General features: G+C 34.4%; 1 protein-coding gene across 1 annotated transcript in view; it reads left to right on the plus strand.

The window, feature by feature from the left end:
- The window catches only part of LOC141550392 (phospholipid-transporting ATPase ABCA3-like), a 234350-nt gene that overhangs the window by 174686 nt on the left and 34292 nt on the right, over nt 1–25372 (plus strand). Inside the window, 4 exon segments of the mRNA XM_074280992.1 lie at nt 1201–1359; nt 3607–3782; nt 21284–21415; nt 21603–21797. Of these exon segments, the coding sequence (XP_074137093.1) occupies nt 1201–1359; nt 3607–3782; nt 21284–21415; nt 21603–21797 (662 nt within the window).

Consider the following 25372-nt stretch of genomic DNA (forward strand, 5'->3'; position numbering starts at 1 on the left):
CCACTATGCAGTTGAACTACATGTAATTTATCATTTTCATTCTGGTCATAGACAACATTCAGTAATTAGTCTGATATGAAGTAGACATATGGAGATCTATAATAGTTTCACAAATTAATTGTACTATAATTAGAGGGATAATTCAAATCTTCTGAAATTATTTGCATTTATAGATAATAGTCTTACCTGGGTTTTCACTGAAAACTAGATTTAATGTGTTTGCTTCACTAAATTAAATAAAGATTTACTCTGCCACTTCGAAAAAAAAATTGACTATTTTAAGAACCACATAAGTGAGAAATTTGGTATCTAGGCACACTGGTCATGAAGTTAAATTGCATGCTACCCATGAGTGTGTATGCTGAGGCATACTGATGAAACATTCTCATTGTTCCTCCTTCCCTTCACACTACAGCTCTAAAATTCTATGGTTCTATTAAAGGACCTCTAAAATGAAAATTGCCATCATGCCTGTCTTTGAGTCTAGCTCTAGAATCTAGTAGGACAAAAAAAATCTCTCAGCAAGACATCTATGTTACATCAAATCAAATTTACCTTTTCCTCCAATCCTTGTTTACTATGAAAGATTTCTCTTCATTACCCAGGAGCAAAAGGAAACAAATTGAAATTCTCTAATTTTCACTAACAGATCCTAGCCTCCTTTGCTAGATGAAGCAATGAATCTTTTCACTCTTGACAGACAAATTGTCAAATCTAGCCAGTCATCTAGTCAGTTCAATCTTAATGTCCTTTTAGGCAAATAATTCTAAGCTTAGCCTAATTTTTTACTTTTTAAAAAAAATTAGCTGTATTATAACTATCATAGAGAGAAATTTGCTTTCTCTTAGATAGATGTAATATACTGATTAGTAAATGTGTTTTGTAGAAGATCTATTTTTCATAGTTTGTTATAACGAAAAAAAAATGTATAAGTTTCTTCCCTGTTCACTAAGAGTTAGTATATCTTACTTATGTGCCCTCTATCAATATTATTTTCTTGCCTGAGCTTAAATGGGATTGAGAACTGGTAAAGGAGTCCAATACTTTTCCTGGGTACCTCAGGAAGTAGAAATACAAATAGTACCAATTGTAAGGGGAAAATACAAATTGAAATAGCTGAGTTTTTTTATCATTTAGTCTGATTGTCATGGGCAGTATATGTTCTTTGAGAGATGCTAATTGATCATCTTTTCATCATAGCATTACATTTTGCTCAATATGCTGAAATTGTGAGCGATATCTTCATAGTACTTCCTAGTTACGACTTGGTGATGGCTGTGAGTGGATTTTATGAATTTATCAGGAACAAGGAGCTTTGTGATTTGCTTACCACAGAAACAGATGATTGTCTTCATTATGGTAAGTATCCCTGTTTGCTCCAGATCCTATTTCCTTCCATATTTAACAATAGAAGATAATGAATGGAATCAATCAACAAGCATTTATTAAGATCCCTCTATGTCAGGAATATATTTTGTGCTAGAGTTCCCCATCTTCAAAGATTTTACATTCTCCCAGTAGAAAAGGAACATATTCACAAGCAAGAAATGACAAACTGTATACAAAGTGCCGGGTGATCCCAGGTTAGGGACTCTGAACTGGAGAATTCAAGAGCAGCCTCTTGAAGGAGATAGAGCTTGATCCGAACTTTGAAGGGTTGGAGGTGTTTCAAGAAGCAGCAGGGAGGCTGTCCCAGGCATGGAGGATAGAGGCAAGAGACAAAGTTACCTGGGTGATAAACAACAGGCCAGTTTAACTGGAGCACAGAGTGTATAAAGAAAGGGGAATAATCCCTGTCAAAAGACAACTCGAAAGAGGTTGTGAAGGGTTTCAAATGCTAAAAACATTTTCACATGTTATCCCAGAGGAAAGAGAGAGCCTCTTAAGACAGAATAATAGTCATATTCATGCTTTAGGAATATCAATTTGGCAGTTATGTGGACAATGAATTACAGAGATGAGAAATTAAATATGGTCAAAATAATTAGCAACCTATTACAGTAGTACAGGTAAGGGAAGAAGAAGTCCTTAACTAGAGTGACTGAACATGAGTAGAGAAAAGATTTGGCAAAATGAATTATCTATTGCAAGGAAACTGCCAAATCAGGAAGCAGCATTTAGGTCATCAAGAATGCCATATTGCTTCCTCCTTGGCCTTAGAATTGCTCCTCCTAGATTAAGGAAAAAGTCATGTAGAATTAGAGCATATGGGTTTCCCAGAGAACTAAGAAATCAAGACTCAGCCTAAAAGAATCAAGAACTCAGAAATAGGAAAGTTAGGAGGAGGAATAGGTTGGAGGGAAAGATAAAGAGTATAATTTTAGAAATAATTGAGGGTGGGAAATGAATGTAAACTGTTATTTTTACCTTCTGAATCCAATTCTTCCTGTGCAACAAAAAATTCGGTTCTACACACATATATTGTATCTAAATTATACTGTAATATATTTAACATATATAAGACTGCTTGCCATCTGGGGGAGGGGGTTGGGGGAGGAAGGGAAAAAATCTGAATAGAAGTAAGTGCAAGGGATAATGTTGTAAAAAATTACCCATGCATATGTACTGTCAAAAATGTTATAATTATAAAATAAAATTAAAAATTAAAAATTAAAAAAAAAATAAAAAAAAAAAAGAAATAATTGAGGGTAGGCTTCACATACAAGTGAAGTTCAGCAGGCAGGTGGAGATGAAGAACTTTATTGGTGAAGAGAAAAATGTCATCTCAATGTGTAGATCTGTGAGTTATCTGCCCAGATATGTTAGTTGAATTCATATGAGCTGATAAGATCCTTCAGAAAAAAGAGTACAGGTGGACAAAAAGGCTGTTGAAGATGAGCCCTGAAATACATGATTTTATATGGATATGGATGAAGAATCAGAACCGGATTAAGAAGGATTATTCAGACAGATAGAAAGAGAATCAGGACAGATAGAGCAGGAGAGGATCATATAGAGAAGGAATGAAGCATCTATCTTTGTGTTCCATTGTCAGTACAAAAGGCATTTCCTCAGCCTAAGAAAATCTCTGTAAAGTGCTCTAAAGGTTTCAGAAATACAAAGTAAATTCAAAGTGGTCACAAGACTTATAGGAAATAAGGAATATGTGGTTTTCAAGATTGCAAAGATGCATTAGCTCTTTTAGAAATGTTACTGAGTAGTAATGGAGACTTTCAGTGTCTAAATTTCTACCAAAAAGTGAGCAACTGACTCCATAATTTCATTGAACTCTATATATCTGGGAAGAATTGCTAACAGAAATCTTAGCTTCATCAATCCACTAAAAACCTTAAAAGCAAAAACAAAAATTCACACTCAAACCATAAGAAAGAGTATATCTACATTCAAGAGTAATTGTATTACTAGATATTTTAATTAATTATAGTTTTTTTTTATTTTAATATTCTTCATGCAGACTCAGCCTTTATAATTTGTGGCTTCTTTAGCTTAATCATTAATTTGCCCATAATCTAAAACAAAACAAAGATAATCTTAGCAGAGATTGAGATGGGAAGGGGAGAAGAGGGAATATATTGATGATGGGAAGCGTTTGTAAAAAACAGTAAATTTAAAAAATAGGCCATTCTCTCTTTTTGCCATTCACAGATACTTACTTCTACAAAATAAGCAGAAAAGGGATTGGGAAATTTTTGATTGCCATGGCTGTTTTAGGTTTCGTTTTTCTCCTTATGCTTTTTTTAATTGAGATATACTCCTGGGAATTAAAAGGCTGTTTTAATCGTTTACTTTTCAAGATCTACCACATGCGGAATTGGAATTTGGTGAGTGACTAAACATAGAGCATAACAACTGTATGAAGTCATAGGTTTAAGCCAGGAATAGATATTGATTCTATAGATATTAGTACAATTCTAATCTATGATGGTGGCTCTTGTTTGTAGGATGCTATTGAAAATTTATCTTTGGTTCTTTCATCCTAACTTTTCTACTCACTAATATGTGCCTACAAAAAAGAAGCATATTTTCCATTGGCTCTTTGAAACTTACAAGCTTCAGAAGAAAAATTATAGGAGAAGTTATAAGGAGGTAACACACTGATATGCCATGGCCCCCAATATGGGATAAGATTTGTTTTCGTCATTTTTAAAAATTTTAAGTTGCAAATTATCTCCCTACTTCTAAACCCTTACCTAGTTATTAAGACAAACAACATGATACACATTAGACATATGAAACCATACAAAGTATATTTCCATATTAACCATGCAGGGGAAAAACATAAAAAATGAAATTTTAAAAACTGAATATCAATCTACATTGAAAAGTTATCAGTTCTTTAAATGAGTCCTTTGAAACTCTCTTGAATCATTGTATTGATCAGAATAACAAAGTCTTTCACAGTTGATGATCTTTACAATATTGCTGTTACTGTATACAGTGTTCTGGTACTAATCACGTAAGTTTTCATCAGCTCATATAAGTTTTCCTGAAATCATCCCCTTCTTCATTTCTTATTTTATAACAGTTGCATATTATAACTTGTTCACCCAGTTGATGAGCATTCCCTCAAGTTTCGACTATAAAACCAAAAAAAAAAAAACTGCTGTAAATACTATTGTACACATAAGTCCTTTTCCTTTAAAAAAAAATCTTTTTATGGCATAGACCTAATAATGGTGTGATTGAGTCAAAGGGTATGCATAGTTTCCTAACTCTTTGGGCACAGTTACAAGTTGTTCACTAGAATGATTGGACCAGTTCAAAATTCCATGGACTATGTATTAGTGTCCCTATTTTCCATATCCCCGCCAAGATTTGCCATTTTCCTTTTCTGCCATTTTAGTCAATCTGCCTAAAGTGGCACTTAAGAGATGTTTTAATTTGCATTTTGCTAATGGGTAATGATTTAGAGTATTTTTTCCTGTGATTATTGATAATATTTGATTTCTTCTTCTGAAAATTGCCTAGTCATATCCTTTGACTATTTACCAATTGGCAAAGTGTTCTTATTTTTATAAATTTAATTTAGTTCCCTATATACTTGAGAAATGAAGCCTTTGTCAGAGAAACTTGATGTATAATTTTTCTCCCAGTTTCCTGTTTTCCTTTCTATTTTGACTGCATTGATTTTGTTTATTAAAAATGTTTTAATTTCATGTTATCAAATCTGGAAATAATTACAGTTTTATTTCCATATTGTCTATTCTTATTTCTTCCATTCTTTTTCTATAGGTAGCTGTAGGTAATGCTTCTAGTAAAAATGTTTAATAGTGGTAATAATGAGCATCCTTGCTTCACCCCTGATCTTATTGGGAGGAGTTCTAGTTTACTACAATTATAGATAATACTTGCTCTTAGTTTTAGATAGATGTTACTTATTATTTTAAGAAAAGCTTCATTTATTCCTGTGCTTTCTAGTGTTTTTAATTGCAATTGGTATTGTATTTTTTTCAAAAACCTTTTTGTATCAATACAATCATTTTCACTATCTTTGGAATTGATAGTGTTTATTATACTTAACGGTTTTCCTTATGTTCATCCAACCCTGAATTTTTGGTATACATCCTACCTGGAAGGAAAAATTACTGTAGTTTTCTTTCTCTGATTTTACCTCTTTCTGATTTAAATCTGAGCATCATATTTGTATCATAGAAAGAATTTTCTAGGACTCCTTCTTTGCCTATTTTCCAATTTTCCAATTTTCTTTCTTTTTTAATTATTAAAGCATTTCATTTACAAAACATATGCATGGGTAATTTTTCAACAATGACTCTTGCAAAACCTTTTGTTCCAAATTTTCCCCTCCTTCCCCATATCCCTTCCCTTAGCTGACAGGTAGTCCAATACATGTTAAATATGTTAAAATATATGTTAAATCTAATATATGTATAGATATTTATACAGTTATCTTGCTGCACAAGAAAAATCAGATCAAGAAGGGAGAAAAAAACTGACAAAGAAAAACAAAATGCAAGCAAACAAAAACAGAGAGAGTGAGAATGCTATGTAGTGAACCACACTCAGTTCCCACAGTCCTCTCTCTGGGTATAGATGGCTTTCTTCATCACTGAACAAGTGGCAATGGTTTACATCATCTCATTGTTGAAGAGAGCCAGTTGATCATTCTAAGTCTTGTTATTGCCGTGTATAATGATCTTCATTTCACTTAACATCAGTTCATGTAAGTCTCTCCAGGACTCTCTGAAATCATCCTGGTGGTCATTTCCTACAGAACAATAATATTCCATAATATTCATATACCATAATTTATTCAGCCATTCTCCAACTGATGGGCATCCACTTAGTTCTCTGCCACTACAAAAAAGGGCTGCCACAAACACTTTTGCACATGTGGATCCCTTTCCTTCCTTTAAGATCTCTTTGGGATATAAGCCCAATAGTAACACTGCTGGATCAAAGGGTATGCACAGTTTGATAACTTTTTGAACATAGTTCCAAATTGTTTTCCAGAATGGGTGTATCCATTCATAGTTCCATCAATAATGTATCAGTGTCCCAGTTTTCCCACATCTCCTCCAACATTGGTCATTATTGTTTCCTGTCATCTTAGCCAATCTTACAGGTGTGTAGTGGTATTTTAGAGTTGCCTTAGTTTGCATTTCTCTTATCAATAGTGATTGGGAACACCTTTTCATATGACTACAAGTCATTTCAATTTCTTCATCTGAAAATTGTTCTTTTCCTTTGACCATTTAACAATTGGTAAATGGCTTGAACTATTATAGATTTGAGTCAATTCTCTATATATTTTAGAAGTGAGGCCTTTGTCAGAACCTTTGAAACTAAAAATATTTTCCCAGTTTATTACTTCCCTTCTAATCTTGTCTGTATTAGTTTTGTTTGTACAAAAACTTTTTAACTTAATATAATCAAAATTATCTATTTTGTGATTTAATGATGATCTCTAGTTCTTCTTTGGTTGCAAATTCCTTCCTCTTCCACAGATCTGAGAGATAAACTATTCTATGTTCTTCTAATTTGTTTATACTGTCATTCTTTATGTCTAGATCATGAACCCATTTCAAAAAATCTTGGTATACAGTGTTAGGTGTGGGTCAATGCCCAGTTTCTGCCATACTAGTTTCTAATTTTCCCTGAAGTTTTTGTCAAATAGTGAATCCCAAAATCTGGGGTCATTGGGTTTGTCAAACAGTAGATTGCTATAGTCATTGACTATTTTGATCTGTGAATCTAGCCTGTTCCACTGATCAACTTCTCTATTAGCCAGCACCAAATGGTTTTGATGACCACTGTTTTATAATATGGTTTTAGACCTGGTACAACTAGTCTACCTTCATTTGATTTTTTTTTTTCATTAGTTCCCTTGAAATTCTTGACCTTTTGTTCTTCCATATGAATTTTGTTGTTATTTTTTCTGGGTCAGTAAAATAGTTTCTTGGGAGTTTGATTGGTATAGTACTAAATAAATAGATTAATTAGATAGTATTGTCATCTTTATTATATTCTCTCGACTTATCTAAGAGCACTCATGGAGTTCCTGACCCACCCTTGACAGATAGATTCCCAAATATTTTATCCCATTGATAGTTATTTTAAGTAGAATTTCTCTTTGTATTTCTTATTGTTGGATTTTGTTAGTGATATATAAGAATGCTGATGATTTCTGTGGGTTTGTTTTGTATCTTGCAACTTTACTAAAGTTGTGGATTATTTCTAATAGCTTTTTAGTAGAATCTCTGGGGTTCTCATATAATCTGCAAAGAATGATAATTTGGTTTCCTCATTACCTAGTCTAATTCCTTTAATTTCTTTTTCTTCTCTTATTGCCAAAGCTAGCATTTCTAATGCAATATTGAATAGTAATTCAATTTATGAAAAAAAACAACAAAATAAATAAATCTTGTTTTACCCTGATCGTATTGCAAATGGTTCCAGTTTATCCCCATTACATATGATGCTTGCTGATTGTTTGAAGGAAAAGTTCATTTATTCCTATACTCTCTAGTGTTTTTAATAGGAATAGGTATTGAGTTTTATCAAATGCTTTTTTTTGCATCAATTGAGATAATCATATGGTTTTTGTTAATTTGTATTGATGTAGTCAATTATGCTAATAGTTTTCCTAATATTGAACCAGCCTTGCCTTCCTGGTATAAATCCTACTTGGTTGTGGTGTATTATCCTGAGGATAATATTTTATTTAAGACTTTTGCATCAATATTCATTAAGAAAAATTGGTCTACAATTTTCTTTCTCTTTTTTCATTCTACCTGGTTTAGATATCAGTACCATGTCTGTGTCATAAAAGAATTTGGTAGGAGTTCTTCATTCCCTATTTTTAAAAATAGTTTATATAGTATTGGAGTTAATTGATCTTAAAATGTTTGATAGAATTTACATGTAAATCCATCTGGTCCTGGGGATTTTTTTCTTAGTGAGTTGATTAGTAGCTTATTCTATTTCTTTTCCTAAAATGGGACTACTTAAGCAATTTATTTCCTCCTCTGTTAATCTGGGCAATCTATATTTTTGTAGATATTCCTGCTTTTCACTTAGGTTGTCAAATTTATTGGCATAAAGTTGGGAAAAGTAACTCCTAATTACTGCTCTAATTTCCTCTTTATTGGTGGAAAGTTCTCCCTTTTCATTTTGGAGACAAACAATTTGTTTTTCTTCTTTCCTTTTTCTAATCAAATTAACTAAAGGTTTATCTATTATGTTGTTTTTTCATAAAACCAACTCTTAGTTTTCTTTATTAATGCAATAGTGTTTTTGTTTCAATTTTATTGATCTCTTCTTTTATTTTTAGAATTTCAAGTTTGTTATTTGATTGGGGGGGTTTAATTTGCTCTTTTTCTAGTTTTTTTTTTTTTTTTAGTTGCAAGCCCAGATTATTGATCTTTTATTTTTCTATTTTATGCAAGTAAGCATTTAGAGACCTAAAATTTCCCCTTATTACCACTTTGGTTGCATCTCACAAATTTTTGTATGTTGTCTCATTGTTGTCATTCTCTTGGATGAAATTATTGATTGTTTCTATGATTTGCTGTTTCACTCATTCATTCTTTAGAATGAAATTATTTAGTTTCCAATTACTTTTTGGTCTATTTTTCCCCTAGCTTTTTATTGAATGTAATTTTTATTACATAGTGATCTGAAAAAATGCATTTATTATTTCTGCCTTTCTGCATTTGATTTTGAGGTCTTTATGTTCTAACATATTGTCTTTTTTTTTTTTTTTTTTTTTTTGTATTGGTTCCATAAACTGCCAAGAAGGGAATGTACTAACTTTGTCTCCATTCAATTTTCTCCAAAGATCTATCATACTCAACTTTTCTAGTATTCTATGTACCTCTTTGACTTCTTTCTTATTCATTTTGTCATTTGATTTATCTAGTTCTGATTTTGCAAATTTGAGATCTCCCACTATTATAGTTTTGCTGTCTATTTCTTCTTAACTTAGCTCTCTTAACTTCTCCTTTAGGAATTTCCATGCTACACCATTTGGTGCATATATATTTAATATTGATATTGCTTCATTATCTATGGTACCCTTTAGTAAGATATAGTTTCCTTCCTTATCCCTTTTAATTAGATCAATTTTTGCTTTTGCTTGATATCTACCCCTTCTTTTTTTTTTACTTCACCTGAAGAATAATAGATTCTGCTCCAGCCTTTTGCCTTTACTCTGTATGTATCTCTCTGCTTTAAATGTGTTTCTTGTAAACATATTGTAGGATTCTGTCTTTTAATCCAGTCTGCTATCTGCTTATGCTTTATGGGTGAGTTCATCCCATTCACATTTATGGTTAAAACTACTAATTCTGTATTTCCTGCCATTTTGTTAAGCCCAGATTATACTTTTCTCTTTCCTTTTCCCCTTTCCCTCCTCCTCAGTATTTTACTTATGAGCACTCCTTGCCTCAAGCAGGCTTCTCCCTTTGGAGACCCTCTCCCTTTCTTATACCTTTCCCCTACTATATAGGTTTTTTTCCCCTTCTATTTAACCTATCTCTTATCTTTTCCCCTTCCCCTCCCACTTTTCTATAAGGCTAAAACCAAGTATGTATAATATTCTTTCTTTGAGCCAAATCTGATAAGAATAAGATTCACACAATGTTTTGTTGTTGATGGTTTTTGGGTTTTTTTTGTTTTTTTGTTTTTTTGTTTTTCTGAGGCAATTGGGGTTAAGTGACTTGCCCAGGGTCAAACACACACACACACACACACACACACACACACACACACACACACACACACACAGAGCTAGGAAGTGTTAAGTGTCTAAGGCCATATTTAAACTCAGGTCCTCCTGATTTCAGGGCTGGTGCTCTATCCACTGTGCCACCTAGCTGCCCAGATTGACACAATGTTCATCACCCTCAATTATGATAGGTTTTCTTTGCCTCTTCCTCAGATGTAATTTCCCTCATTTTACCTCCACTTTCCCCTTTTTTCAGGTACATTCCCCTTTCCATTTCTAGTTACTTTTTTATATTATAACAGTAAAATCAGATTATACACTCTCTATGTATACCCATACAGAAATACAGTTTCAAGAGTTCTTTTCTTTTTACCTTTCTATGCTTCTCGTGGGTTCTATAGTTGGAGGTCAAATTTTTTGTTTAGCTCTGTTCTTTTCTCAGAATAAGTGGAATTCACCTGTTTCATTGAATGTTCATCTTCCCTGAAAGAAAATGCTCAATTTAGCAGAGTAATTTATTCTTAGCTGCATTCCAAGTTCTTTCACCTTTCAGAATATTAGATTCCAGGTCCTTTTGATCCTTTAAGGTGGAAGCTGCTGTCCTGGGTAATCCGTATTGTGATTACTTGGTATTTGAATTATTTCTTTCTGGCTGCTTGTAATATTTTTTTCTTAGTCTGATAGTTCTGAAATTTAGCCATGGTATTCCTTGGAGCTTTAATTTTGGGGTCTCTTTCAGGAGGTGTTTGGTGAATTCTTTCAATGGTTATTTTACCTTCTAATTCTATGCCATCCAGGCAGTTCTCTTTAATGGTTTCCTGAAAAATAGTGTAGGCTCTTTTTTTCATCATAGTTTTCAGGGAGTCCAATACTCCCTAAATTGTCTCTCCTTGAGCTATTTTCCAGGTCAGTTATTTTCCCAATTAGGTATTTTACATTTTTTTCTATTTTTTTCATTTTTTGGTTTTGCTTGGCTGATTCCTTTTATCTCATTGAGTCATTCATTTCCATTTGCTCAGTTGTGAAATTTAGTGGATTATTTTCTTCATTTACTTTTTTTTAGTTCTTTTTGTATTTGTCCTTGAATTTTTAAATGAGTTGTTTTGTTCTATGGAATTTTTTTACATTTCACAAATTCTGTATTTTAAGGAATTATTTTCTTTTTCTGTTTCACAAATTTTGTTTTTCTGGGAGTTGTTTTCTTTTTCCATTTTATCAAATCTTTTAATGAGTTATATGCCTTTTCCAAACCCTCTTGCAAAGTTTTCATTTCCTTTCCCCATTTTTCTTCTAGAAGGATCTTTTAAAATTTCTTCTAAGAGAGCCTTGTGTGATTGGGACCAGGTTGTATCACCTGTTGGGGCTTCGTCTAGAGGCGATCTACTTTTAGTCTCCTCGGGATTTGAAATCTATTTTTTCTTTTACCACAAAAGCTGTCTATTGTCAGAGTTCTCTTTGCTTTTTCACTCATTCTTTTAAAAAAGTTAAGATCTGCAATAAGGTAAAGGAGGTTTTCCAAGCTTCCTCTACATGTGGACAGTTCCTCTATAAACAGTTGTGGATGCATTGCATCATTGCTAACTTACTCCCAGTGCTGGGTGGGCAAGGCTCCCTCCCATGCCATGGAACTCTAGTGTTTCAGGGTTCACTCTTTACCTTTTGTGTTTGTGTCTGATGTTTTCCAACTTCTCTGCTGATCTACTGTAGGCTTGCATCCAGGGCAGAGTAGCCAACACTGCTGTAGATTCTGCCCCGTAGATTCTCCACCATATGGAATCTGCACAGTGCTCTTCCCTTCCCCCCCATCCAGGGCCACACTGCCTCAGTACTCTGTGTTGTCTGTACTGTGTCTATGTGTCTGTGTCTGTGCTCAGCCTGCTTGTGCTTTGCTCACTTCCCTATATTTCTGATTGAAACAGATCTTTTCTATCAATTTTTGAAATTGTCTTCTGCTGGTAATTTGTTGTACTCCCAATATTCGTGGATTCTGCCACTCCAGAACTAATTCAGAGGCTGGATTTGCTAATTGGTCTGAGGGTTGTAGGAAAAAGTCAGAAGGAAACATATATCCTCTCCGCCATCATGGTTCCGACTTTTCCAAATATTTTATATAATATTGGAATTAATTGTTCATTAAATGTTTAGAAGAATTCATTTGTGAATTCATCTGGTCCAGATGATTTTTTTTTCCTTAGGAAGCTCATTGATGGCTTGTTCAATTTCTTTTTCTAACATAACAATTATTTGAGTATTCTATTTCCTCTGCAATTATTCTGGGTAGTTTTTATTTTTGTAATACTAATTCATTTCACTTAGCTTGTCAGATTAATTGGCATATTATCAAGACAAAATTGCTCCTTATGATTGCTTTAGTTTCTTTTTATTCACAATTAATTCACCCTTTTCACTCTTAATATGAGTAATTTGGTTTTCTTTCTTTTTTTTAAAACAAATTAACCAATGATTTAATGTTTTTTATAAACGCCATCTCCTAGTTTTATTTATAAGTTCAATGATGTTTAAATTTTTCAATTTTAATAAGTTTTCCTTTGATTTTCAGAATTTCTATTTTAGTGTTTAATCAGGCATTTTTGTTTTGTTTTGTTTTGTTTTGTTTTGTTTTGTCTATGGTGGAAAGAAAGGAGGACTTAAGAATCCCAATATTAAGGGAAAAAAACAAACAAACAAACAAACAAAAAAAAAAAAAACAGTCTTCCAGGAACAAAGGGAGTAGAGAGACAATTAATTCGCTGGAGTCTAGAAACTTGCTACTCATGTAATCAAAGAACCCAGGCCAAAAAGCTTGTTCTCTGCTCAGTAAGAAAGTAAGAAGTCAGTAAAAAAGATAAAATGAACTATTACTTTCCACAAGACAGCCAAGTAACACCATGGAGAGATTGCTGAGCCTGGTCTCAAAAAGATACAAGTTCAAATCTTGCCTCAGACAATAATTAAGTGTGTGACCTGGAGAAAGTCATATTTAACTTGTCTGTCTCAGTTTCCTTAACTGTTAAATGGGGATAATAATCTCCTAGAGTCATTGTCAGCAGAGGTGGGTGCTATTATCTCCTTATAGAATAGTAAACTGAGATAAACACATAAGGTAACTTGCTTCACACAGCTAATAAATTTCCTAATACAAAATAGCTAATGTTTTTTATTAGGTTCTGACTTACCATAATTATTCTGATATATTCTCTTATCAGGCCACATTTTCATTTCCTTCAGGACAGATTTCACCTTAAACTCAAATTTGGGTTTATAATCACTAAGGGTAACATTTTATCAGTTTATCCAAGGTCAGTCTACTCTTAGCACTTCAAAAATATATATATTATCTGTTAATCTATTTTATATACATATATGTATATGTAATACATATATATATACATATATATAATATAGTTTTTTTCTTTTTTTAAAAAAATAGTTGATGACAATTCCCTACTCCCTATAACTTTCCCCCTGCTTCCTTAAAGAGCTGGATCAACTAGCAATGTTACTATTGGGCTTATATCCCAAAGAGATTTTAAAGAAGGGAAAGGGACCTGTATGTGCAAGAATGTTTGTGGCAGCCCTCTTTGTAGTGGCCAAAAACTGGAAACTACGTGGATGCCCATCAATTGGAGAATAGCTGAATAAATTGTAGTATATGAATGTAATGGAATATTATTATTCTGTAAGAAATGACCAACAGGATGATTTCAGAAAGGCCTGGAGAGACTTACATGAACTGATGCTAAGTGAAATGACCAGAACCAGGAGATCATTATATACTTCAACAATACTATATGATGATCAATTCTAATGGACATGACCATCTTCAACAATGAGATGAACCAAATCAGTTCCAATAGAGCAGTAATGAACTGGGCCAATTACACCCAGAGTTCTTCACTGGGAGATAACTATGAACCACTACATAGAATTCCCAATCCTCCTAATTTTTTTCTGCCTGCATTTTTGATTCCCTTCACAGGCTAATTGTACACTATTTCAAAGTCTGATTCTCTTTGTACAGCAAAATAACTATTTAGACATGTATAAATATATTGTGTTTAATTTATACTTTAACATATGTAACATGTATTGGTCAACCTGCCATCTGGGGGAGAAGATGGAAGGAAAGAGGGGAAAAATTGGAACAAAAGGCTTGGCAATTGTCAACGCTATAAAATTATCCATGCATATATCTTGTAAATAAAAAGCTATTAAAAAAAAAAAGAGCTGGATCAATTATCAGTCATCTGCTTCCTTTATCTATCTTTTGAGGCTTTCCAGATAAAAAGCTACCCTAAGTATTCAGTATTCAGCAATTCCCATCTTCCTTAGAATTTTAAACTGCCTATACTAGGAAATAAAAATAAAGTTTTACAAGCAGTTTGAATTCACATCTGTTATCATTATATTAGCTTAAAGTGTGTTGAGCTAACATGTTATCAGATTCTAGTTGAGGGGCTAGTTTGGACCCAAGCAAAAAAGGATCTAAAATATTTTATCTAATTCTGGCAAAGCACAGCCAGTTTCCCCAAGCAGAAAATTTTAAGAGTTTTCACAGGAGTTAATTAAATAATTCTCAATTAGATTAATAACCTATATTTTATTCCATATTCAATATTTGTATGTATTTAGATTTCATATGGGCTTCTTCCAGATTATCCTGAAAGGCAGATAGATACAAATAACCAGATGCTCATCTAACCTTAAAGACTGATTTTTTTCATAGGAATAAAAATATTTTCTTTTGCAATTTCTAGTTCTTAACTAAAATCAAATCACTGTACTTTAAGCAAAGGGCTAGATCCTGAAATCTTTAAATATTGACATTCTAACTCATTTATTTACCAATCTTGTACAAATACAAGAACTCAGTGTTACTTTAAACTGTTGCAAGTCTAATAAAAATTTTGGAACTTGACCTTTCACAGTTGAGAAGTCCTGGTGGAAAAGGAACCAGCACTTGGTGAGCACAGAAACAGTGGGGCAGGGAAGATACTGGCTGTGGGCACTTACAGGAGGGTGGAAATTTTAGTTTGGAGTTCTAAGTCAGAGGGAGAAATGAAGTGAAGCTAGACAAAGGATTAGAGGTGCTTACACTAATACTTCTCTCTTTCTCCCCCCCCCCCCACTGCCTTTCTCTCAACAGAGGTTTATAATGCTTATACAAGCATTTCATATTATAGGATTCACTATTTCCAGCTAATCCACTGCCAAAGATGTTAAAAATTACTCTAATCATTCAGACATGTCAGTGGGCCAGATTTCACCCAAATTAGTTTTGCGTTGTAAGCTTTGTAAGTTTGGTGGGGCAACAATTCCACTAGATGAAATTGTTCAGGTGGGGAAAATTTTTGAATAAGGACAAAGATCTCCTTGAAAAACTAGACTTGGATGAAGAAAAAAGGAAAAAGGAAAAAATCCTGGATCTCCTCAATAATTAATTGGATTTTCTAAATATAAGAAATAAATAATTTAGTTGGAAGGTAAATTATGTGAAGAGTAATTCAATAGTTAGTTATAACCAAATTGTGAATGGGTCTTGAATGCCAGGCTAAGGAGATCAACATTTACTTAATATGGAGAGTTGTTTAGATTTGGGAATTCTTTAATTATACAAGTCTGCCAGGAAGATCAATCTACAATTAGCTAACATTTATTAAAAGTAGAAAAGTCTTCAGGACATTTGTGAGGTTCAAATAAGAAGAAAAGTGCCTAGACTAAGATGACAGCAATGGAAATTTTAAGTAGAGAATGGATGTAAGGATTATGAAATTATGAAGGAGAAATTGATAGGATTTTTAATTGATTGAATTTGTAATGAGAATTATTTTTTTTTTTTAATTTTTTATTTTATTTTATAATTATAACATTTTTTGACAGTACATATGCATGGGTAATTTTTTACAACATTATCCCTTGCACTTACTTCTATTCAGATTTTTTCCCTTCCTCCCCCAACCCCCTCCCCCTGATGGCAAGCAGTCTTATATATATTAAATATATTACAGTATAATTTAGATACAATATATGTGTGTAGAACCGAATTTTTTGTTGCACAGGAAGAATTGGATTCAGAAGGTAAAAATAACAGTTTACATTCATTTCCCAGTCCTTTTCTGGATGTAGCTGGTTCTGTCCATCATTAATCAATTGGAATTGGATTAGCTCTTCTCTATGTTGAAGAAATCCACTTCCATCAGCATACATCCTCGTACAGTATCATTGTTGAAGTGTATAATGATCTTCTGGTTCTGCTCGTTTCACTCAGCATCAGTTGATGTAAGTCTCTCCAAGCCTCTCTGTATTTCTCCTGTTGGTCATTTCTTATAGAACAGTAATATTCCATAACATTCATATACCATAGTTTACCCAACCATTCTCCAATTGATGGACATCCATTCATCTTCCAGCTTCTAGCCACTATGAAAAGGGCTGCCACAAACATTTTGGCACATACAGGACCCTTTCCCTTCTCTAGTAGTTCCTTGGGGTATAAGCCCAGTAGTAGTATGGCTGGGTCAAAGGGTATGCACATTTTGATAACTTTTTGGGCATAATTCCAGATTGCTCTCCAGAATGGTTGGATTCTTTCACAACTCCACCAACAATGCATCAGTGTCCCAGTTTTCCCACAGCCCCTCCAACATTCATCGTTATTTGTTCCTGTCATTTTAGCCAATCTGACAGGTGTGTAATGATACCTCAGAGTTGTCTTAATTTGCATTTCTCTGATCAATAGTGATTTGGAACACTCTTTCATATGAGTGGAAATAGTTTTAATTTCATCATCTGAAAATTGTCTGTTCATATCCTTTGACCATTTATCAATTGGAGAATGGCTTGATTTCTTATAAATTAAAGTCAATTCTCTGTATATTTTGGAGATGAGGCCTTTATCAGAACCTTTAACTGTAAAAATTTTTTCCCAATTTGTTACTTCCCTTCTAATCTTGTTTGCATTAGTTTTGTTTGTGCAGAAACTTTTTAATTTGGTGTAATCAAAATGTTCTATTTTGTGATCAATAATGGTCTCTAGTTCTCCCTTGGACACAAACTCCTTCCTCCTCCACAAGTCTGAGAGGTAAACCATCCCATGTTCCTCCAATTTATTTATGATTTCGTTCTTTATGCCTAAATCTTGGACCCATTTTGATCTAATCTTAGTATGTGGTGTTAAATGTGGGTCCATGCCTAGTTTCTGCCATACTAATTTCCAGTTTTCCCAGCAGTTTTTGTTAAATAATGAATTCTTATCCCAAAATTTGGGATCTTTGGGTTTGTCAAAGATTAGATTGCTATTTTTATTCACTATCTTGTCCTGTGAACCTAACCTATGCCACTGATCAACTAGTCTATTTCTTAGCCAATACCAAATGGTTTTGGTGACTGTTGCTTTATAATATAGCTTTAAATCAGGTACACTTAGACCACCTTCCTCTGACTTTTTTTTCATTAGTTCCCTTGCAATTCTCGACCTTTTATTCTTCCATATGAATTCTGTTGTTATTTTTTCTAGGTCATTAAAATAGTTTCTTGGGAGTCTGATTGGTATAGCACTAAATAAATAGATTAGTTTGGGGAGTATTGTCATCTTTATTATATTCGCTCGGCCTATCCAAGAACATTGAATGTCTTTCCAATTATTTAAATCTGACTTTATTTTTGTGGCAAGTGTTTTGTAATTTTGCTCATATAATTCCTGACTCTCCTTTGGTAGATATATTCCCAAATATTTGATACTATCGACTGTTATTTTGAATGGAATTTCTCTTTGTATCTCTTGCTGTTGGATTGTGTTGGTAATGTATAAAAATCCTGAGGATTTATGTGGATTTATTTTGTATCCTGCGACTTTGCTAAAATTCTGAATTATTTCTAATAGCTTTTTAGCAGAGTCTTTGGGGTTCTCTAAGTATACCATCATGTCATCTGCGAAAAGTGACAATTTGATTTCTTCATTTCCTACTCTAATTCCTTGGATCTCTTTCTCGGCTCTTATTGCCAAGGCTAGAGTTTCTAGTACTATATTGAATAGTAATGGTGATAGTGGGCAACCTTGTTTCACTCCTGATCTTACAGGGAAAGGTTCTAGTTTATCACCATTACATATGATGTTTACTGAAGGTTTTAAATATATGCTCCTTATTATTTTAAGGAATAGTCCATTTATTCCTATACTCTCAAGCGTTTTTAGTAGGAATGGATGTTGGATTTTATCAAATGCCTTTTCTGCATCTATTGAGATGATCATATGGTTTTTATTAATTTGATTATTAATATGGTCAATTATACTAATAGTTTTCCTAATATTAAACCATCCCTGCATTCCTGATATAAATCCCACTTGGTCATAGTGTATTATCCTGGGGATGATTTTCTTAAGTCTATTTGCTAATATCTTATTTAAGATTTTAGCATCAATATTCATTAAGGAAATTGGTCTATAGTTTTCTTTCTCAGTTTTCGATCTACCTGGTTTAGGTATCAGTACCATGTCTGTGTCATAGAAGGAATTTGGTAGGACTCCTTCAATCCCTATTTTTTCAAATAGTTTACATAGCATTGGAGTTAGTTGTTCTTTAAATGTTTGGTAGAATTCACCTGTAATGTAATGAGAATTAAAGGAAAGGGAGGAATTAAAGATAAGATTATATATTTTGAACTGAATGACACTTTTGATGTTATCCACCTGATTTTGTATTTGAGGAAAGAGGCCCAAAGAGAGAAAGTATTGTACCTGCCTTGCCCAAGATCATAAAGGTAGTAAATGGAAAAAGTAGGAATTGACCACAGGTCCTTTGACCCTAAATATTTCCATCTTTACAGTGCTGCCTTCTGGCTGGGGCAATAGCAGTACCATTGACAGAAGTATAGACATTAGGAAGAAAAATGGAATTTTATGGGGAAATGATCATTTTAGTTTTATACATGTTAAATTGTTAGGATTGGAAATCTAGGTAAAGATAATTAGTTAGAAAGACCAAAGAGTGGACAAAGCTAAAGATGTAATTTCAGGAATCATCATCAGAGATGATAACTGAAGTCATAGATATAAAATCTTAGGAGATAAGTTATAGAAAGAGAAAAGATGAGACCTTAGGACAGGACCTTGAGAAACATCTATTTTAAGGGAGCCAAAGAAAGAGCAGAAGACAGAGACTTTTTGTAAGAGGATAAGCTAATAATATGCAGTGGGTGGTAAAAAAAATATGGAAGTTTGTTCAGAGACCAAGGAAGATATTGACTGAGAAGTGCCACTGAATTGAATATTTAAGAGGTCACTAGTGGCCACTGAAAGAGCAGTCTTAATAGAATAGTAGTAACAGAACACATATTGCAAGAGATTGATGACTGGGTAGATAGTGGTGAAATTGTAGGCAGGCAATATAGACTACTCATTCAAGAAAGTTATCAGTAAAAAATAAAAAAAATTAAATTATTAGTGAAAGGGAGGACAATGGGAAAGATGAGGGCAGAAATGGGAAGTTTGAAGGAAGGTTATTGTTTATTAGGATAAGAGGAACCTGAATATATGTATAGATGGGAACCAATATGGAATAGGGATGAAAGATAGAGGAAGAAGAAAAGAATGATTGATAGCACAAACTCCTATAGCAAATCAAAAGAATTAAGGGCACAGGGAGGGGTTACCCTTAACCAAAAGAAAACCAACTTTTTTCCTGTACAATAGAAGGGAAGGAAGAGACTTAGGAAGGAGGTAAAGGTGAAGATAAGTAAAGACAGGGAATATTTGAAGTAAGGAAGAGAGGAACTAAAGAAACTCATCAATAGCTTTGGTCTTCTTAGTAAAGAAGGAGGCAAATTCATTAGCTAAGAGTGTGGAAGAATTAGGTGGTTTGAAACAAAGACAAAATTTATAGCAGGGGCTGTTGGAAATGTTACAGGTTATCAAAGCAGAAATAGTAGAAAGTCAAGGGAGCCAAAAGATTTTAGAATGGTAGAGAACACATCCTTGGAGTGGATAACAATGTGGTTAATGCTTGATAAGGAGGTAAGAAAAGCCAAAACAAAAAATAAGGCAGCTCTAGCTTCTATAACTGAGACTTCTAAAACACAATTCTTATTGATGAAGTGTAACTCCTAGGGAGAAAGTAGCAATTTCTGAGAAACCCTAAGGCTTTCCTGCCTTGGGAGTGCCACAAACCATGAGAACAATCTGTGGCTCAGTAAGCCAAAGAATTCAATGATGGGAAATGTTCCACCTCAATTTAATACTTTTCAAGAAGCTATAGAATTCAGTAATGGGTGCAACCCTACCCCTACCATTCCTCAATTGTACCTCTAAGTCACAAAATTCTCATATCAGGGACTTGAACTTGATCTTTGTTTCTCTTTCCTAGAAAATTTTTTTGCTCCTAGCTCTTTGCTAAATTCCCTTGGAATTTAGCCCACTTCAACTTACATTATAATTATAATAAACTTTGCCTCTTGAGTTAGAAATGGGTTCAAACCTGCAAATTCTTTTGAGGTACCTTGCATCCCAGTATGGAATTCAACCTTTTTGAGGTCTCCTTTGAACCCCAACTTTCTCTCCTAATCATTCATAACCCAGGGAGGAAGAAGCCTGCCACTCTAAGCTATTCTTTTCAATATAAAGGCAGCTAGGTGGCCCAGTGGATAGAGAGCTGGGGCCCTGAGTCAGGAAGACATGAATTCAAATTCCACTTTAGATTCTTAATAGTTTTTTCATCCTGGAAAAATTCTTTACTGTCTGCCTCAGTTTTATCATCTTTAAAATGGAGATTATAATAGCATCAAATACTTCCCAGGGTTGTTGTGACTATTGTAAAAGTGATTAGCACAGTACATACCCTATAATAGACACTTAACAAATGCTGTTCCTCACATATTCAGAATATGACTTTTTCCCTAACAAAATATTAATGTCCCCACAATTTCACAGTTCCAGCAAGCATGAGCATCCCCGTCATTAAAGATGCATGGGTACAATTTCAAAAACCATAGAGTGCAGATGGATGAAAATTCTTAGTGCTTCTGTGTTAATGTTATCAAGCTCTCCTCTTCTTCATGCAAAGATTCATGCCCCACAGCTTCACTTGGGCCCAGTATGCATTCAGATCACTCACATCTTTGAATTTTTATATTTGAATATAGAAGGTGAACTCTGATCCGGTAACATTTCCTGAAGATGAAGATGTGGTAAAGGAGAGAGAGAAAGTCCTAGAGTGCCCTAAAAATATGATATCATCTTTGAACAGCCTGCTAGTTATTAGGAAACTCACAAAGGTAAAGCCAACCTGTAGTCAAGCCAAGGGCATTTCAGACATATCCCAAGGTTAGTTTTACTTGTTTTTGCAATCAGGGAAAAGGAATCAGGGCTGTTGTTGTGGGAATAGCTTCTACGAAATTGATCTAGTATGTTTTTCTTGCAAAAATTCACCATTATTGTCTTTAATATATTGTGTCTTTCCAGGTATATTTCAAGCGAGTTCCTTTTATAGCTGTGGACAAACTCACTCTAACTGTCCAGAAGGGAGAGTGCTTAGGGTTTCTGGGTTTCAGTGGTGCAGGTAAAACTACTACCTTCAAAATGTTGACTGGAGATGAGACCATTACTTCTGGGGATGCCTTTTTTGAAAATCACAGCCTCTGCTGGAACATTAGAGAGGTAATATGTTGTTTTGAACCAGGATGTCATGACAAACTGTCCTGAGGGATGGGGATCCAGTGGCTGGAATGAGCTGATGGAGCAAAGGGGTGTGATTTTCCTTCTGTGTTGAAAGGAGACAGTTATGTAGGCTTGAGAAAAATTGTAGGAAAAAAAAATTTTAAATACCTTTCCTTTAAGAATCTGTGTATAGGTTGTACAGTCTGATTTCCACGGTCAGTCTGCTGACTGAAGCCCAGAATTTCAATATATAACCTCTCCCTAACTTTTAACTAATTACTAGACTATATACTTTCTACTTAATAAAGTCTCTGTGGCTACAAGAGGATCTCTTTGAATTCTTTCAAACTGACTATGAACCATAACTCTCAGTCACAACAAAAGTACTGTCTAAAATATCATCTTACTCTTCAAATCCAGTGGCTTTCTCTTTGCCTTCATTCTCTTTCATCTTTCTTTAGCATTTCAAATTTTTGACCATCTTTTCCATCTGTGTAATCTTCTACTTTAAATTCTGTGAAACCATATTGTTATAGAACTCCTTGTAACTCCTTAATCACTCTTCCCCTGTCTTCTTCATTGTCTCCTTTTACAACACATGCTTTCTTTCCCCAAAAGTCTGGGGAAAGAGATCATATAGAATACATTAATAGAGGGTCATACACTTAAGCAACATGTATTTTATCTGATGAAAAACAGTCCTTTGGATTCCGCTCTGTGAAACCATATTGTTATAGAACTCCTTGTAACTCCTTAATCACTCTTCCCCTGTCTTCTTCATTGTCTCCTTTTACAACACATGCTTTCTTTCCCCAAAAGTCTGGGGAAAGAGATCATATAGAATACATTAATAGAGGGTCATACACTTAAGCAACATGTATTTTATCTGATGAAAAACAGTCCTTTGGATTCCGCTCTAGTATTGCTCCCATGTGAGCATCTGTAGTCACTGTTTTTTTTCCAGTTCCATTGCTATCCTGAGGGTTGCTACATTCCTTCAGAAAATGCAGGGACTTTCAACCTAGAGCTGATGGAAGCTTCCCCAGTACTGCTTCCTCATTGTTTGTTTCAAGGCCTGCTATCTCTCAGGCAAATTTTCAAAATCATAAATTGAGAAACAAATTTATTTTTAATCAAGATGGATACCAGCAAACCTACCACACTGAGCAGATTCACAGGAAAAGATTCTCACACTTTTAGAATAGCAAGGCCTGGCTGTTTTGCCCTTCATTCCAAGAATTCCATGAAAGGGGACAAGGATGTTAGGAGCTTAGATCCAGCTCTGCCTTTACAAGGGTGAAATCCAAAGATGAGGGTACTTAGAGTGGGGTTCAGTTTAATTTAATCAAGAAGAAATATCTTAGGGCAGCTAGGTGGACAGTGGATAGAGTACCAGCCCTGAAGTCAGGAGAACCTGAGTTCAAATCTGGTCTCAGACACATAACAGTTCCTGGCTGTGTGATCCTGGGCAAGTCACTTAATCCCAATTGCCTCAGCAGAAAAAAACAACAACAACAAAAAAAAAAAAAAAACAAAGAAAGAGAATAAATATCTTAAGAATAGGAATTTAAGGACATTGCTGAAATTCTGATATTACCCAGGATGCTTTAAGGGACTGGTAAGAAATATATTGAATATTAACAATTTTCTGTCACAGAATATTCAAAACTTTCTTTGCAAAAAGATTTTCAGATACAAAGCTTGGTTCTCTTAGTAAGAGACTTCTTAACTTATGGTGATGATCTCTTCTAAGTAGGTCATAGTCACATGATAGCTATTTTTCTAATAAAAATTCAACTCTGAGCTTAAAGTTTCACACTTTTATTTCTTTCTTATTAGGCTTTACAAATAAATGTGTGAGAAAAGGTATAGAGTTAATCTATGCCAGCAAAAATAAGTTTATTGTCTCTGCTGGCTACTGAAACAGTTTTCTTTTCCTTTATATGCAAATGAACTACTCATAGTCACCCATTCCTCATGAAATACCTATGAGTCCAATAGAACTTTGACACCTTTTATAAAGCTGGAAAAAGAAGCCAGAAGTGGGCTCCACTCCTTATCAGGAAGACAGAGTGCTGAACACAGAATGGAGAGAAGCTTTATACCTATTAGTTTGGTGTGGTCCCTCTCTTCAGAGAATGAATTGGTCCATTCCCTTCTGGGTTACAATCTTTCTGATATGCCCACTGACTGAAGAAAACCGTCTAAGCTTTATTAAACAATGCATGGCAATTGGTTGACAAACCAAGACCAGAACTCCTCAGCTTAGATCTGGACCCTGAATACAAAAGACAAACTTTTATAACTTAAAAGCAATGAGTCAAATAAGGTCAATTAAAAGGAAACAATATTAAGTAATCTGATTTCTAATTGGATGAAAGAATAAGGATTACTCTAGTTGAGAGAGCAAGGTGAACAGGTACAATTGCCTGAATTCAGAAAAAGAGGTATCCCATTCCCTAGGTATCTGTAAACAATCAAGGGAACATGGAAACAATAGGTGACTTGTTAGGATTTCTAGGTGTTAACTCGGTTGTCTAATTTAACCTGGTACTTAACAATTCTCTAGCTCTGCGTTCACACCTTTAGTTCACACCTTTAAAGGAGTTTACACCTTTAGACTTCTGAAAAGGAGTTTGCACCTTTAAAGGAGTTTACACCTTTGGAATACCCACAAGCCCATTCTCTTGGAGAATGGGAGCCACCAAGACTGCCTCCGGGACATTGAGTTTGGAAGGAACAGTCTGGATTGGGATAAAAACAAGGCTTCTCAGGAGAACTTCAGGGAAGCTGGAGGAGATTCAGAGCCAGGATTCAGGAAGAAGAGGATTTGAGATTCTATCTTCACTCTGGCTGAAGGCTCCAGAAGCTTCCCAAGAAACCTGCACACAGAGGAAAGGATTCTTACAGAAAAGAAGCCTCCTCCCAGAGAAGGATTATAATTGAGAGAACAACAGGACATTACATTTTGGCGCCCATCATGGGGCAAGGACTTATTCTGAACCCTTCAGAGGACCTAGCCTGGACCTTTACAGTGACTGATTAGTTTGGGCCAATTTTCAGATTTAAACATATAGGTTGTTAAAGATATATAAGTGCAAAAAACTCTTTGGATCAATCTTTGGATATGACTGGGTCTCTCCAAATAGCAGGGAAATGTGATTCAGCTCCCCAGCTATATAGGACTAGGCTCAATGTAACAAAATTTTCTCTCAATTTCCACAGTTGAATAACCCCTCTTCACACACACATACACACACACACACACACACACACACACACACACACACACACACACACACACACACACACACACACCAGAACTGAATGGAAAGCAATTTCTCAAATTTACTTTCTGCAGTAGAGTTTGAATGCTTGACAGTCAAACTTAAGAATGGACCTCAGTGTCTGATACCTTATTTTGCCAGGTGGTTTTCAGAATCTTCCTAAGACAATACAAATGAAAGCAATTCAATTTCCTGGCATGGTGCTGGCATACTGTCCAGTTTTCACAGCATACAACAATGCCATAGCTCTGCAGACCTTCAATTGGACAGGCAGTTTAATTAATACCT

The sequence above is a fragment of the Sminthopsis crassicaudata genome, chromosome 1 (assembly GCF_048593235.1).
Source record: "Sminthopsis crassicaudata isolate SCR6 chromosome 1, ASM4859323v1, whole genome shotgun sequence".
Classification (NCBI taxonomy): domain Eukaryota; kingdom Metazoa; phylum Chordata; class Mammalia; order Dasyuromorphia; family Dasyuridae; genus Sminthopsis; species Sminthopsis crassicaudata.